Source organism: Ranitomeya variabilis, chromosome 4 (assembly GCF_051348905.1).
Source record: "Ranitomeya variabilis isolate aRanVar5 chromosome 4, aRanVar5.hap1, whole genome shotgun sequence".
Classification (NCBI taxonomy): domain Eukaryota; kingdom Metazoa; phylum Chordata; class Amphibia; order Anura; family Dendrobatidae; genus Ranitomeya; species Ranitomeya variabilis.
In genome coordinates, this window is record NC_135235.1 from 146128261 (window position 1) to 146142622 (window position 14362).

Sequence of the window (14362 nt, forward strand, 5' to 3'; positions counted from 1 at the left end):
ATCGCTGCTGCGTGTCAAACTAAACGATATCGCTAGCGAGGACGCTGCAACGTCACGGATCGCTAGCGATATCGTTTAGTGTGACGGTACCTTTAGTCTTTGTACTAACAGATATCTGCCCTGTTGTGTGCATATAATTGCTGTAATGTCCTTTCAGAGTGCCACTACACCTATTAATCAAGCCCAAGGTAAGGAGGGGTTGTGGAGCGCTTATTCCAAAGACTATAGTGCATTTCTTTCCGAGGTGTTAATATTGTACATATTTAATATAGTTTTTTTTCTTACCTCATTAACATAAACCCAGTGACTGTCCTTAGATGCAAGATTGGTTTCCACGGCCTAAAGGTTAAAAAAAAAATGGACACATTAATGCGGATACATGAATCTTTATTTTTCATCATTCCTTCAGAATTTACCAGTGTTAACATTTTATAATGTGATCTGATTGCAGATTTCAATAAGAATTATAACTTATACTTGTGACTGTTTATTTTGTCTGCAGATATTACTTGTAATGGCTTGAATGGTTACTCTTGTTTCTTGTGCAAACTGAGATAATTAATTTTTACTACTGCAAACATAGCAATGCAGAACAATTAAACGGTGGGCTACAAATCATAGCACATTGTTTTGCATCCATATTTTTGGAACGTCAATCACATTTCCTAATCTGGCATATAAACCATGTCTTTTGACACCCACTTCTGTACTTTAAATACAATACATCATACAGAATGTTTATTATTGTACATTGTCCCTGCTTGACAGGCCTGTCACATACAGTAGGTGCACTGCAGATTCTTTATTTCCTTATAAGTACATTTTCTATTCAATAAATGGTCGTGTTATCACTATTCATTTTTGTCATATTTGCCTGTTTTGAAAAAATTGCTAAGTTCATAAAATCACAAGATTAACCCTTTAACCTCTTTGCGACCTTGCTATTTTCCATTTTTGCGCCTTCCTCCCAGAGCCATTATTTTTTTTTTATTTTTCTGTGAGTATGAGGGCTTGTTTTTGTGGTACAAATTTTAATTTTGAAAGACACCATTGATTTTGTCATATAACCTACTGGAAAACGGGAAACAAATTCAAATGCATTGAAATTGCAAATAAAGTGCAATTGTACAATCATTATTTTATTTTTATTTACCATGTTCACTAAATACTAAATCTGACCTGCAATTATGATTTGCCAGGTCAGTACAAGCATACACATACCAAGCATGTAAAGGTTCTTTTTTATTGAAGTGGTGAAAAAAATGTGACATTTTTAAGACCCATATCATCATTTTTGAAGATCTGGGGCTTGGTGATGGCTTACTTTTTGCTCCCAGAGCTTAGAATTTTATTAATACAAGTTTTGGGTAGAAATGATATTTTTATCACCCGTTATTGCATTTTATTTCAATGTTGTGGTGGCGGCGGGCAAAAAACTGCAATTCTGGACTTTTTTTTACCAATTTACTTTATGTTTTTATAGATCGGACCATTCTGAACACAGCACTACCAAATATCAATGAAACAAAAAGGGGAAATTTGATTTTTTTGTGTTTTTTATTTGTTTTTATATTTTAATACATTTTGTTTTTACTTTTTACTGGCTTCAATAGTCCACTTATGAGACTTAAAGCTGCAATTGTCTAATCACTCGTGCTACACATAGCAGTGTTTCAGTCTTGTGTATGTGTGACAAAAATCGCATGAGTCCATGAGTCGGCATTCATAAGAGAATCACAATGACAGGCAATGGGTCTTCTGCAGACCCCTGACTATCATGACAACCTAATAGAGCTCCCTGATCAATGGATCCTGTTAAATGCCACTGGTGGATCTCGGATCCATCCGCTAGTGTCAGAGACCCATGACAGCTGATTATTCAGCTGTCATGTGTGGGGACTTGACAGCTGACATACCTATATGTCAAAGGTCATGAAGGGGATAAGGATGATGAATATTTCCACTTTCAGGATACAGATTTTTTTTTTCAAACCCATATTTTGAGAGCCATAGCTTATTTTTTTGTTTTTCAATAAAGACTTAAAATACCTTTTTTTTATTAATTATAATTTGTAGTAGTAGTAATAATTATAAGAAATCTCAGTTTTTCTTGCTTGCAACTATCTACTAGGATACCATAGTAGCACAATTTAGTAGGACCCTAGCTTTGTTGCTTTGAAGTGCTGGGGTTCTGAGTTCAAATCTCTCCAAGAACAAAATCTGCAAGGAATTTGTGTGTCTTCTTGTGTGGGTTTCCTCCGGGTACTCCAGTTTCCTCCCACACGCCAAACACATACTGATAGAGAATTTATATTGTGAGACCCAATGGGGACAGTGATGATCATGTCTATAGATTGCTTTGGAAATTAATCCTTTAACAACCAGGGGTATTTCAGGTTCTTTTTGCTCCCCTTTTTCCCAGAGCCATAACTTTTTTATTTTTCTTTCAATATGGCCATGTGAGGGCTTGTTTTTTGCTGAACAAGTTGTACTATTGAATGACAACATTGGTTTTAAAATACCATTTACTTAAAAACAGGACAAAAATTCCAAGTGTGTTAAAATTGCAAAAAAAGTGCAATTCCACAGTTGTTTTTTTTACTAAGTTCACTAAATGCTAAAACTGACCTGCCATTATGATTCTCCAGGTCATTATAAGTTCACATATACCAAACATGTAGTGGTTCTTTTTTATTTAAGTGGTAAAAAAATACAAATTTTGTTAAAAAATAACATGCGGCATGTTCTGATAACTGTAGCATCTCCATTTTTTGTGATCTGGAGTCGGGTGAAGGATTATTTTTTGTATGCAAAGCCGACGTTTTTATTGATGCCATTTTGGTGTAGATACAATCTTTTGATCACCGTTATTGCATTTTAATGCAATGTTGCAGTGACCAAAAAAACATAATTCTAGCTTTTTGACATTTTTTTTTCGTAAATTTTTTTATATTGATAGATCAGGTGATTCTGAATGCGGCGATACCGAATATGTGTATAATTGATTTTTTTACTCTTTTATTTTGAATGGGGCAAAAATGGGGTGATTTGAACTTTTTTTTTATTTTTAATATTTTTAAAAACTTTTTTTTACTTTTTTGCATGCTTCAATAGTCTTCATGGAAAACTAAAGCTGCAGTGCTTCGATCAACACTGCTACACACAGGTGATGATCAGATCGCCTGTGTGTAGAAGAAATGCTCACTTGCTATGAGTGCTGACTACCAAGCAGCGCTCATAGCAATCTGGCAATGAGAAATGACCCTTTCAGTGGCCCTTGAAAATGTGACGGGGTCACTGATGGGCAGGATTTATGATGCACTCTCGGTAAGCGCTAGTTAAATGCTGCTGTTGGAGATTGACAGCGGTATTTAACTTGTTAACAGCTGCGGGTGGATCACGATTTCAACCGTGGCTGTTGAGGGCACATGTCAGCTATATAGATCAGCTGACATGTGCCCAGGAAGGTGCTGTCAGCTTAGCACTGAAGCATGCACTAAACAGGAGAAGTCCGACATGAGCATACTATTACGCCCAACATCGGAAAGGGGTTAATGGTACCATATGAGTGCGATAAATGGATTAGTGATTAATTGATGAGCTTTTAACTATCAAATTGGAGTGAAGAGGAAAAATAACAGCAAATCTGCCATTTTTAGTGTTGGGTTGAATGGTAATAACATTTTGCATTTATTCTAAGAGTTATTACGTTTATGTCAATGCTATAATTTTTCAGTGCCAGTTACCATGTGATTTTATAACTTATGCAAAAGTAACTGTTTTTCATTGTACTTCAATATATTAATGTGTAGTGCAAGATTCCCAGGTTTTAAAAAAATGATTTTGTGATTTATTCTTTTACAAACTGTTCATGTTAAATGGTTCTATGTGTGGTCACTCAAAAAATATGCTTTTTTTTACAAAGAATGTATTAGCTGTACAAAAGTAGTACAAAATAAATAAATCCATTAAAATCCGGTAATGCCATAATCAGGCTGACCCACAAAATAAAGTTAACACTTTATTCGTGCAGTTGCATTGTGAAAAGGATTACAGTGGAACAATTGCTACTTTTTATTCCTTCCCATAGAGGGATAATAAAAGTTTGTTACTACGTTTTCCCAAAAGATGATGCCAAAAAGCAGTCCCCATATCACTGTGTCGATGAAAGAAAAAAAGGTATGACTCCTGGATCCCCACACAAAAGTGAAAAAAAGAAAGTCTGTCATAAAGACAAAAACTGGCTGGGATGCCAAAGGGTTAATCTACTGAAAGTCATTAGAATTTTTTGCCTGTCTCTAATAATGCAAAGAAGAGAAAGAACACAAAAAATACATTTATTTAACAATATTAGTTTCTGTAGTGTGTACGTGATGTTTGCAAGAACTTTATTTATTTAAAAAAAGAAAAATTACAGCTTTACATATATAGAATTAGAGCAATAAAGGGTTTGTCAAGGATAAACAATAAAATATGATTTTTTTTCTTGAAGTAGCTGCACTTTATTTTAGTACTGCAGCTCAGGTCCATTTACTTGAATGAGACAAACCTGAAATATCAGACACAGGCAGTAAAAAAGAATTGTGCTCTTTTGCTAGAGAAACATTTTTTTTCCCAATTATGGATAAATCTTTAAAATCAATAAATGTCAAATAATAATAATAATAATACAAAATAAAAATATTGAATGGCATATTTAAAAAAATGTCAATGACTAGATAAATATTATTGTTTTATGAACTTTTGTAAATTTACTACAGCCAATGCCTTGTGCTGGATGAAATATAAGGTATGCACATCATGCAAAAGTAAGTCAAAACACAGGTCAATGCACAATGCAATGCAAACATAAGGATAGTTTGGCTAAGGAACCGCCTGAAGGCACATTTCTGTGCAAATAGCAAACAATATAAAAAGAACAACATGGTTGGTTGTACATGAAGACTTTGTAAGCTATTTTTATCTAGAATGCTGAAGGCTGTTTGCAAATGATATGGTTTCTCTAGAGAACACATTTTTAATTCAAACTTTATAGCAGAAATCCTGTCTTATTTATACTATGCTCTTACCAATTATGAGAAATAAATTAGATAAGGAGTAGAAATGGTCAATTGTTTAAAGGAGCTCAATAATGGCAAGGTGAAAATCAAAATTTACATACAGTATTAGGAAAAATTATAGGCTTCATGTACATAAGTGTTTAATGGTTCAGTTTTGTACAATGCCCCACTAGGGCTTCTCTATCTGTACATGAGGTTGTTACTAAATTCGATTCCATAAAATGTGCCGTGAAGTTCATTTGAGCCTGTATATTAGAAAAAAAAGTTTGGTTTGGGTATTAGTACGGTACCCGAATCTGAAACCAAACCTGGACCTCATTCAGATGAATCAGGAACCCAAAAATTAATTGTTTGCCCCACTGTGGTCTGCATGACAGAGCAGCAAACAAGGGGTTCTGGTCGGTAGTAAGATACAGTGGGTACGGAAAGTATTTAAAGATCCCTTTAAATTGTTCACTCTTTATTTCATTGCAGCCATTTCGTAAATTCAAAAAAGTTAATTTTTTTCTAATTAAACACTCTGCACCCCATCTTGACTGAAAAAAATAGAAATGTAGACATTTTTGCAAATTTATTAAAAAAGAAAAATTGAAATATGACATGGTTATAAGTATTCAGACCCTTTGCTCAGACACTCATATTTAAGTCAACAATTGTAGAAGAAAAAGTTGTGGCACTCACTAAATCGTGTTGTTAAAAGTCCTTTTATTCTCCCACTTAATGGGGTGAGGACATACCTCAAGGGCGGCTGGTGTATACGAGGGTGCAGGGAAACAAAAACAGGATGACGGCCGTTTTGCGCCGACTGCGCTTCAACAGGTCCAGGTGTGGGAGAATAAAAGGACTTTTAACAACACGATTTGGTGAGTGCCGCATCTTTTTCTTCCACAATTGTTGCTTTATTGTTGAGCACCACAACGTGAAATGATGCCACTACCACTATATGGTCAGAAGAGGTATTTGCCTGCACGATTTCATGTTCACAGTCCATCAGTTATCGCCATACCTGGTGCCATTCTAATTTTTCTTTTTTTGGACAACTCATATTTAAGTCACATGCTGTCCATTTCCTTGTGATCCTACATGAGATGGTTTTACTCCTTCCTTGAAGTCCAGCTGTGTTTCATTAAACTGATAGGACTTTATTTGGGAAGGCACACACCTGTCTATATAAGACCACACAGCTCACAGTGCATGTCAGACCAAATGAGAATCATGAGGTCAAAGGAACTGGCCAAGGAGCTCAGAGACAGAATTCTGACAAGGCACACATCTAGCCAAGGTTAGAAAAAACTTCTGCAGTACTCAAGGCCCCTAAAAATACAGTGGCCTCCGTAAATAAATCCTTAAATGTAAGAAGTTTGGGACCATCAGAAGTCTTCCTAGACCTGGCCGTCCAGCAAAACTGAGCAATCATGGGAGAAGAGCCTTGGTGAGAAAGGTAATGAAGAATGCCAAAATCACTGTGGTTAAGCTCCAGAGATGCTGTAGGGAGATGCAAGAAAGTTCCACAAAGTAAACTATCACCTATCACTGCAGCCCTCCACCAGTCAGGCCATTATGGCAGAGTGGCCCCATGGAAGCCTCTCCTCACTGCAAGACATATGAAACACCAAATAAAGTTTGCTAAAAAACACAAGAAGGACTCCCAGACTATGAGAAATAAGATTCTCTTAGTAGGGTTGATGTCAGCTCTTTTATGGCCTCTGACATCAAGCCCACAGATTAGTAATGGAGAGGCATCTATAAAACACCCCCATTACTAACTACATAGTTAGATTGTTAAAAAGACAAAGCCAGAATGAAATCTTTTAATGGAAAGACATAGACCCCTTCATCTGAAATAAAAATAAAAAAGCACAGTTATACTCACCTTATGCCTAATCCACCAATGCCCTTGATGATCTGGATGATTTGGAGAGCAGTCACATCAGCGACTGCTCTTCTCACCACCTGGAAAACACTGACAGGAGCGTAATCGCTCCTGCAGTCTCTAGTGCTGATCTCACATGAGAAATTTCACCGGAGTTCATAGCTGAGGTTCAGCACCAAGGTTCATCAGGTTTGAACTCCAGTGAACTTTATCACAGCAGCTCAGCACTAGACACTGGAGGAGCAATTACGCTTTTGTCAGTGTATTCCGGCTGAGGGGATAGCGGTTGATTCACTGATGTGACAGGTATCCAAATCATCTGAATTGTCATGGTACAGTATGGATTATCTTCACAGATGAGGGATATGGTAGTTTATTATTTTTCTTTTTTTACAGAGAACAAAGGCTTTAATGGAATAGGCGTAAGATGAGTATTACTTTGTTTTTATATTTAAACATACATGTAAAGCAGGGTCTTGATTTTAATTTTGAATAAAAAATTGTATTCATGCTGCATATAAATTCTCACGGTGCTCGGGGTGATCTCATCGAATCACTGAAGTTCATTGTCCCGGCTCACAGTAAAGAAAGCCTAGGAATGCACCTTCAGTGACTGGCGGATACCTCTATGACATCACTGCTCGTTATTAAAGCTGCACTTACAGCACCTTACTGTGTTTTCAGCCAAGATGGTCGTATCATGGCACCATTCATTTTGTAAACCAATCATTGCAGAGACAGATTAAGACATAAACAGTATTGCTAATCTTCACTTCGATTAGGTGAGGGATATGGTTATTTATTATTTTTGTTTTTTTTACAGCGGACAAAGACTTTAGTGGATTAGGTGTAAGCACAACTGTGCTTTTTATTTTTACTTCAAATAAAGGAGTATGTGTCTTTCTTTCAATTAAAGGACTTTATTTTGGCTGTGTGTTTTCTACAATCTAACTATGCAGTTAATAATGGCGATGTCTTATGCATGCCTCTCCATAACTATCCTATGTGCTTGCTGCCAGTGGCCATAAAATAGCAGAAATCAACAATTAATCCAATACCTCACTTGCCACGGCTCTAGGGCAAGTGGGAACAACCCAGCAAAGTGCCAGAATTGGTGCATCTAATAGATGTGCCTTCTCTGGGGTGGTTTCGGTCTGCTATTTTTAAGCTCAGGGGGCCAATATCTATGGTCTCATACCAGTTTGCGAATACTAGCCACCCAGTTGTTTGATTTAGCATGATTGATTGTCAAAAATGGGGGACACAACGCCAAGGGTTGCAGCCTGCTGCTGTCAGTTTTTCCAGTGCTGGCTATCAAAAATAGAAGATACCCCACTTTAGTTTTTTATTTATTTCTCTATTTTTAGCACAGAGGTGGGCTGATGGGAGCTGTACTCTCATTAGCCAGCACGTATGATCACTCTGTTATAATAATTTTAAAAAGTGGGACATCTCTATTCTTGATTACCAGCCATGATAAAGCTTACAACTGAGGGTTACAGCCTGCAGCTGCCAGCTTTTCCTGTGCTGGTTGTCAAAAACAGAAGAGACCCTCAAATTATTTTTTATTTATTTATCTATTTATTTTTAGCACAGGTGTGTGGCGATGGGAGTAGTATTCTCTCAGTAGCCGATGTGTATGATCAGAGGTAACCATTTTACCTCCGGTAACAGCTGCTGGTTCACGCTGTCATCTGACAGAGTGGGAACCGCAGCTCTCTGGATGGCAGTAGTCATCTTACCGCAGATCAGAGCCACCTGTGTTTCTTGCACTGTCATGCAGGTGACAGCATGAGAAACATCCAATGTTCGGGGTGCCAAACCCAAACAGTAACACGGACTTCCTCTGGGGTTTGTGCCCAAACACTAGGTGTTCGTTATAGACCTTGAACGTTACTGTTCGGGTTCACTCATCTCTAGCTGTGAGCTATGAAAAAACAAGGCCAGGTGAATACATCCACAGTCTTTAATGGGAATGGATTCTATCACATCTCTATGAATGATGTCTAAGTACGCATCCTCTATATGTTTCTGCCCAAGCTTTGTTCTCTTGGCACCAATAGGAATAAATATCATATATTTGAAGGCTAATCCTAGAATATCTGTTTATTCATACTGTAAATTATGAATATCAGGGTATACTGTAACATTTACCTAATTGGGAAACTTCAACATTTAACATCAATTTGTTTCTAAGTCTAAAATTCTTTGTAGATTCTATTTACATGCTAACTTGCAGTTCACTGCCTATTGTCAAGTGTAATTTTTCACTATCTGCAAAGATGCCAAAATGATTTTCTGCTACTTTTACCTTGCCAGTCAACTTCATGAAGGTCTGACTCAGAGGAGGGCATTTTGTTCATGGTAGAAAATCCATTCGACAATGTCTAAAGCAATATATGCTGGAAAGTGAGTTGAGGGAAGTTCCTCAAACTATAGTGCTGGTAGAATGCATATGAAGTAGAGCAACTAACTCAAAAGTAATGAACAGCAATTTACAGAGACTGAGAAGAACTACAGTCAAATGACATACAGTACAGACCAAAAGTTTAGACACTCCATCTCATCTAAAGATTTTTCTGTATTTTCATGACTATGAAAATTGTAAGATAATAGCAATCACTTGGCACTCAGAGATTTTTGTTGCAAGAAAAAATGAACATTCCGTTTATTTGTGCATCCAGTTCAAAGATTTAAATGTTTTCGGTCCAATCACAAGACCTTCATCAGAAATATCTTTAACAAAACTGGTAGCAATACACAAAAGGGGTTGTGCAGGCCAGAAAGGCCTGAGCTTGGGCAACCCGGGACCAAGGTGACACCTGGAGCGTCTCAGGGATCCTGGAGAGATTCCCGGAGGAAAGGTACTGAGGAGAGGCGAGAACCCACCACAAGTGGAAGCGCTTGGATAGCCAGGTCCGTGGCGCTCTGTCAGGTGCTCCCGGGGCCCTTACCACTGCTAAGGAAAGGCAACAAGCAGAAGAGACTTCATTGGGCTAAAGAACACAAGGAATGGACATTAGACCAGTGGAAATCTGTGCTTTGGTCTGATGAGTCCAAATTTGAGATTTTTGGTTCCCACCACCGTGTCTTTGTGCGATGCAGAAAAGGTGAACAGATGGACTCTACATGCCTGGTTCCCACCGTGAAGCATGGAGGAGGAGGTGTGATGTGTGGAGGTGCTTTGCTGGTGAAACTGTTAGGGATTTATTCAAAATTGAAGGCATACTGAACCAGTATGGCTACCACAGCATCTTGCAGCGGCATGCTGTTCCATCCGGTTTGCGTTTAGTTGGACCATCATTTTTTTTTCAACAGGACAATGACCCCAAACACACCTCCAGGATGTGTAAGGGCTATTTGACCAAGAAGGAGAGTGATGGGGTTCTACGCCAGATGACCTGGCCTCTACTGTCACCAGACCTGAACCCAATCGAGATAGTTTGGGGTGAGCTGGACCGCAGAGTGAAGGCAAAAGGGCCAACAAGTGCTAAGCATCTCTGGGAACTCCTTCAAGATTGTTGGAAGACCATTTCCAGTGACTACCTCTTGATGCTCATCAAGAGAATGCCAAGAGTGTGCATAGCAGTCCTCAAGGCAAAAGGTGGCTACTTTGAAGAACCTACAATATAAGACATATTTTCAGTTGTTTCACACTTTTTTGTTAAGTATGTAATTCCACATGTGTTAATTCATAGTTCTGATGCCTTCAGTGTGAATTTACAATTTTCACAGCCATGAAAATACTGAAAAATCTTTAAATGAGGTGTGTCCAAACTTTTGGTCTGTACTGAATAAGTCTGGTATGCTCTTTTATGCTGCCATTGTAAGAAAATATAAATATGCTTCAAATGACAGCATTCTGTCTACCAGAAAAAAGTTTAACAGTTTAATGTGTATTGATTTACTATTGAATTTTGTAATGGGGTTCATGTGATTAGTGAACAGAGTGGGTGACAAATTTTTATGTGTCTTTAAAAGTACAGTGGGGGAAATAAGTATTTGATACACTGCCGAGTTTGCAAGTTTTCCCACTTTCAAAGAATGGGAAGGTCTGTAATTTTTATCTTGGGTAAACTTTAACTCTTAGAGACAGAATCCAAAAAATATCTAGAAAATCATATTGTACAATGTTTTCATAATTAATTTGCATTTTATTGCATTAAATAAGTATTTGATACATTATAAAAACAGAACTTAATATTTGCTACAGAAACATATGTTTGCAATTCCGTAGGTCAGAAATTTCCTGTTCTTCTTGACCTAGTTTTGACACACTGCGGCAGGGATTTTGGCCCACTCCACCATACAAGTCTTCTCTGGATCTTTCAGGCTTCGAGGATGTTGCTGGGCAACATTGAGTTTCAGCTCCCTACAAAGACTGTTCAGTTCTGGAGCCTGGCTAGGCATCACCAGGACCTTGAAATACTTTTTACAGAGTCACTCCTTAATTGCCCTAACTGTATGCTTAGCATCATTGTCATGCTAGAAGACCCAGCGACGACATATCTTCATTGCTCTTACTGAGGGAAGGAGGTGTTAGCTACATTACCCCATCCATCCTCCCTTCAATAAGATATGGAAAACCACCCCCAAAATATGATATTTCCCCCACCATGCTCCACAGATGGGATGTGTATTTGTGGTTGTTCTCATCCTTCTTCTTCCTCCAAACACAGAGAGTGGAGTTGATACCAAAAAGTTCTATTTTGGTCTCATCTGATCACATGACTTTCCCCCATGTCTCCTCTGGATCACCTAGATCAGGGGTCTCAAACTGCATTCCACGAGGGCCGCAAACCATACGTGTTTCAAGATTTCCTTAGCATTGCACAAGGTGCTGTAATCATTATGTATGTATTACCTGTGCAGTACAAGGAAATCCTGAAAACATGACCTGTTTGCAGCCCTAGAGGAATGCAGTTTGAGACCTCTGACCTAGATGGTCATTGGCAAACTTCAAATGGCCTGAACATATGTCATTCCAGCCTTGTGCAGGTCTACATTTTGGTCCCTGATGTCCTTAGTCCACTTTGGTTTTGGCCATGATAGAGAGATTGGAGTGTGATTAATTGAGTGTGTGGACAGGTGTCTTTTATACAGGAAATGAGTTCTAACAAGTGCAACAGGTGCACAGACTAGCAAATCTATGAAAGTTAGAATTCTTGCTGGTTGGTAGCTGATCAAACACTTATTTTGTGCATTAAAATGCAATTTAATTATTTAAAAATCATACAATGTGATTTTCTGTTTTTTATTTTTAGATTCTGTCTCTCACACTCTCCATTCCTTGTAGGTGCAAAATCGGCAGTGTATCAAATACATATTTTCCTCACTGTAGCAGAGCCAGAAATTTAGCATTTTGGAACTAATGATTATGAAAAGCATGCCAATTGTTCATAAATGTGGACATACACTTTTTAAGATATCCTTTCCATTTCTATTTCTGACTCATTTCATTTAACACTATTGTCTAACTATATTCTCGCAAAACTAAACATTTAGACAATTTATGCTAAAGCAGATCAGTACAGAAGCATAAGACTATGAATATCATATTTTGTTTCCAGAAAGTCTCAAAAATCAATTCCTAAACTGTTGTTTCTATATTTAGCATGGTTAATTGTACATTGTAATATTTTTTGTACAGCTATTAGATATTCAATTATTTGTTTAATGTAATACAATTCTGCTCCATAAACTGACAAAAGTAAATGACTAAAATTAATGTTCAATTATTGAACATTTTTCAAAAATGACAGTATGATAAAAACACTCTTAGTGACTTGCAATCTGGCCATTATTTGGCATAGGGACATATTCCTGTTATTCATGCTATTGAAACTGCCCATTTGTCTCAAAACATTCTGCATAGATTAAATCAAGAGCTGTCTTGGAAGCAGCATGTGTCTGAGAATCCATGGCTTTCTGTGCCAAACGATCTGACACAGTTCTTCTCACTGCAAGTACAAGATGTAATAAAATCAGATTCTAATTGTGAAAAGAGCAAATGAAGAAGAACTGACATTTTGTTCTTATAATGTGACCCTTTTTACCCTTTAGTATGATAACTTACCCTTCAGTATGATAACCATATGTCGAACCGGTGCTATGACGCTGTGAAGCATTACTGGCCAGTGTATGGTGCTGGGTAGCAAAAATGAGATGGCAAATTGAAGCAATTATAGGTTCCAAAAGAAGAATGTGAAATTCTTACAAGAATAATTACCAAGGTGACAATATGTTACCTTCATGTTTATCAGTATATTGCTTGCCATATTTCCATGTCTTTTTCACTATATTAAGATGAAAATCATTTAGTATATGTTTATATCAATATCTAAAATTAAAATAAACCTCTGTGACCATGGCAGCCATCAGGTCATTACTGCCTTTACTACTGTATGGGGCCTGGTGATTAGGTGCAAAAAGGGGGGCCCAAGCACGCTGGCAGCCTGGTCTGTGCTCGGGCCCCCAGCATTTTGTTCAGGCTTCCGATTCCGAATGTCCGATGTATAACAACACTGTGGTGTTTTAAAGAGACACATACAGTGTTGTAAATGTAGCCGGCAAATGGAAATGGGCAGTGTAGCTTTAAGCTGCGGCCCGGTGCTTCATGGTCCAGGTCCTGATGTGACGTCTCACGCTGCTCTGCTCCATTTCCTCATTGCAGAGCAGAGCAGCATGCGGTGTGCCACGTGGGGACAGACGGTGGACCAGAAGAGGTGGTGTGCGACGGGCAGGTGGCAGGCCGAGGTGGCGGGCGAGCAGGTTGAGTAGTCTCTCTCCGGTGAGAAGAGGCTTGGCTGAGGCTCAGTAGTGACTGACTGGGGGGAGGGGCCTGCATTCCAACAGGGCCCAGGGGGCCCACATTCCAACAGGGTCCAGGGGGCCCACATTCCAACAAGGCCCAGGGGGTCCACATTGCAACAGGGTCCAGGGGGCCTGCATTCCAACAGGGCCCATCGGGCCCGTATTCCAACAACACCCAGGGGGCCCGCAATTGCTTGTTAGCCGCGACATGACACTCACGATCGTGGGTTGAATGGTGCTACACCCACAATCTCAATCTCTGACAGAATTTAACACATGCCAGAATGTGCCTGCTTCATTATTCCCGCCCATCAGTGCACCTGCAATGTGATCACGATTTGCCAATGGGTTGTCATGTTAGCCAATAATCAGCTGATGATCCCTGTATTTTTCACTACAGAGCTCCTCTGAAACACAACCTGTGGCAGGGCTTTAAAGGAGACTGTGATTTTTTTCTATATGCAGTGATGCTGTGGAATAACTGCATATAACACAAGCGATCGTATAATCATAGCTTCATGTCCCCTAAGGGGGCTAATGAGATCAGTAAAAAATGGAAAAAGAAAGTTTAAAAAAATATTAAAAAAATAAAAAAGTTAAATTTCAAATCACCTCA

At 38.4% G+C, this 14362-nt stretch overlaps 1 protein-coding gene across 2 annotated transcripts in view; it reads right to left on the minus strand.

Moving 5' to 3' along the window:
- GRID1 (glutamate ionotropic receptor delta type subunit 1) overlaps window positions 1-14362 on the minus strand; it is a 2026904-nt gene that overhangs the window by 717992 nt on the left and 1294550 nt on the right. For both annotated transcript variants that reach the window (XM_077259310.1, XM_077259311.1), the window contains exon 5: window positions 286-339. In XM_077259310.1, coding sequence (XP_077115425.1) covers window positions 286-339 — 54 coding nt within the window. The remainder of the gene's footprint in view (window positions 1-285; window positions 340-14362) is intronic.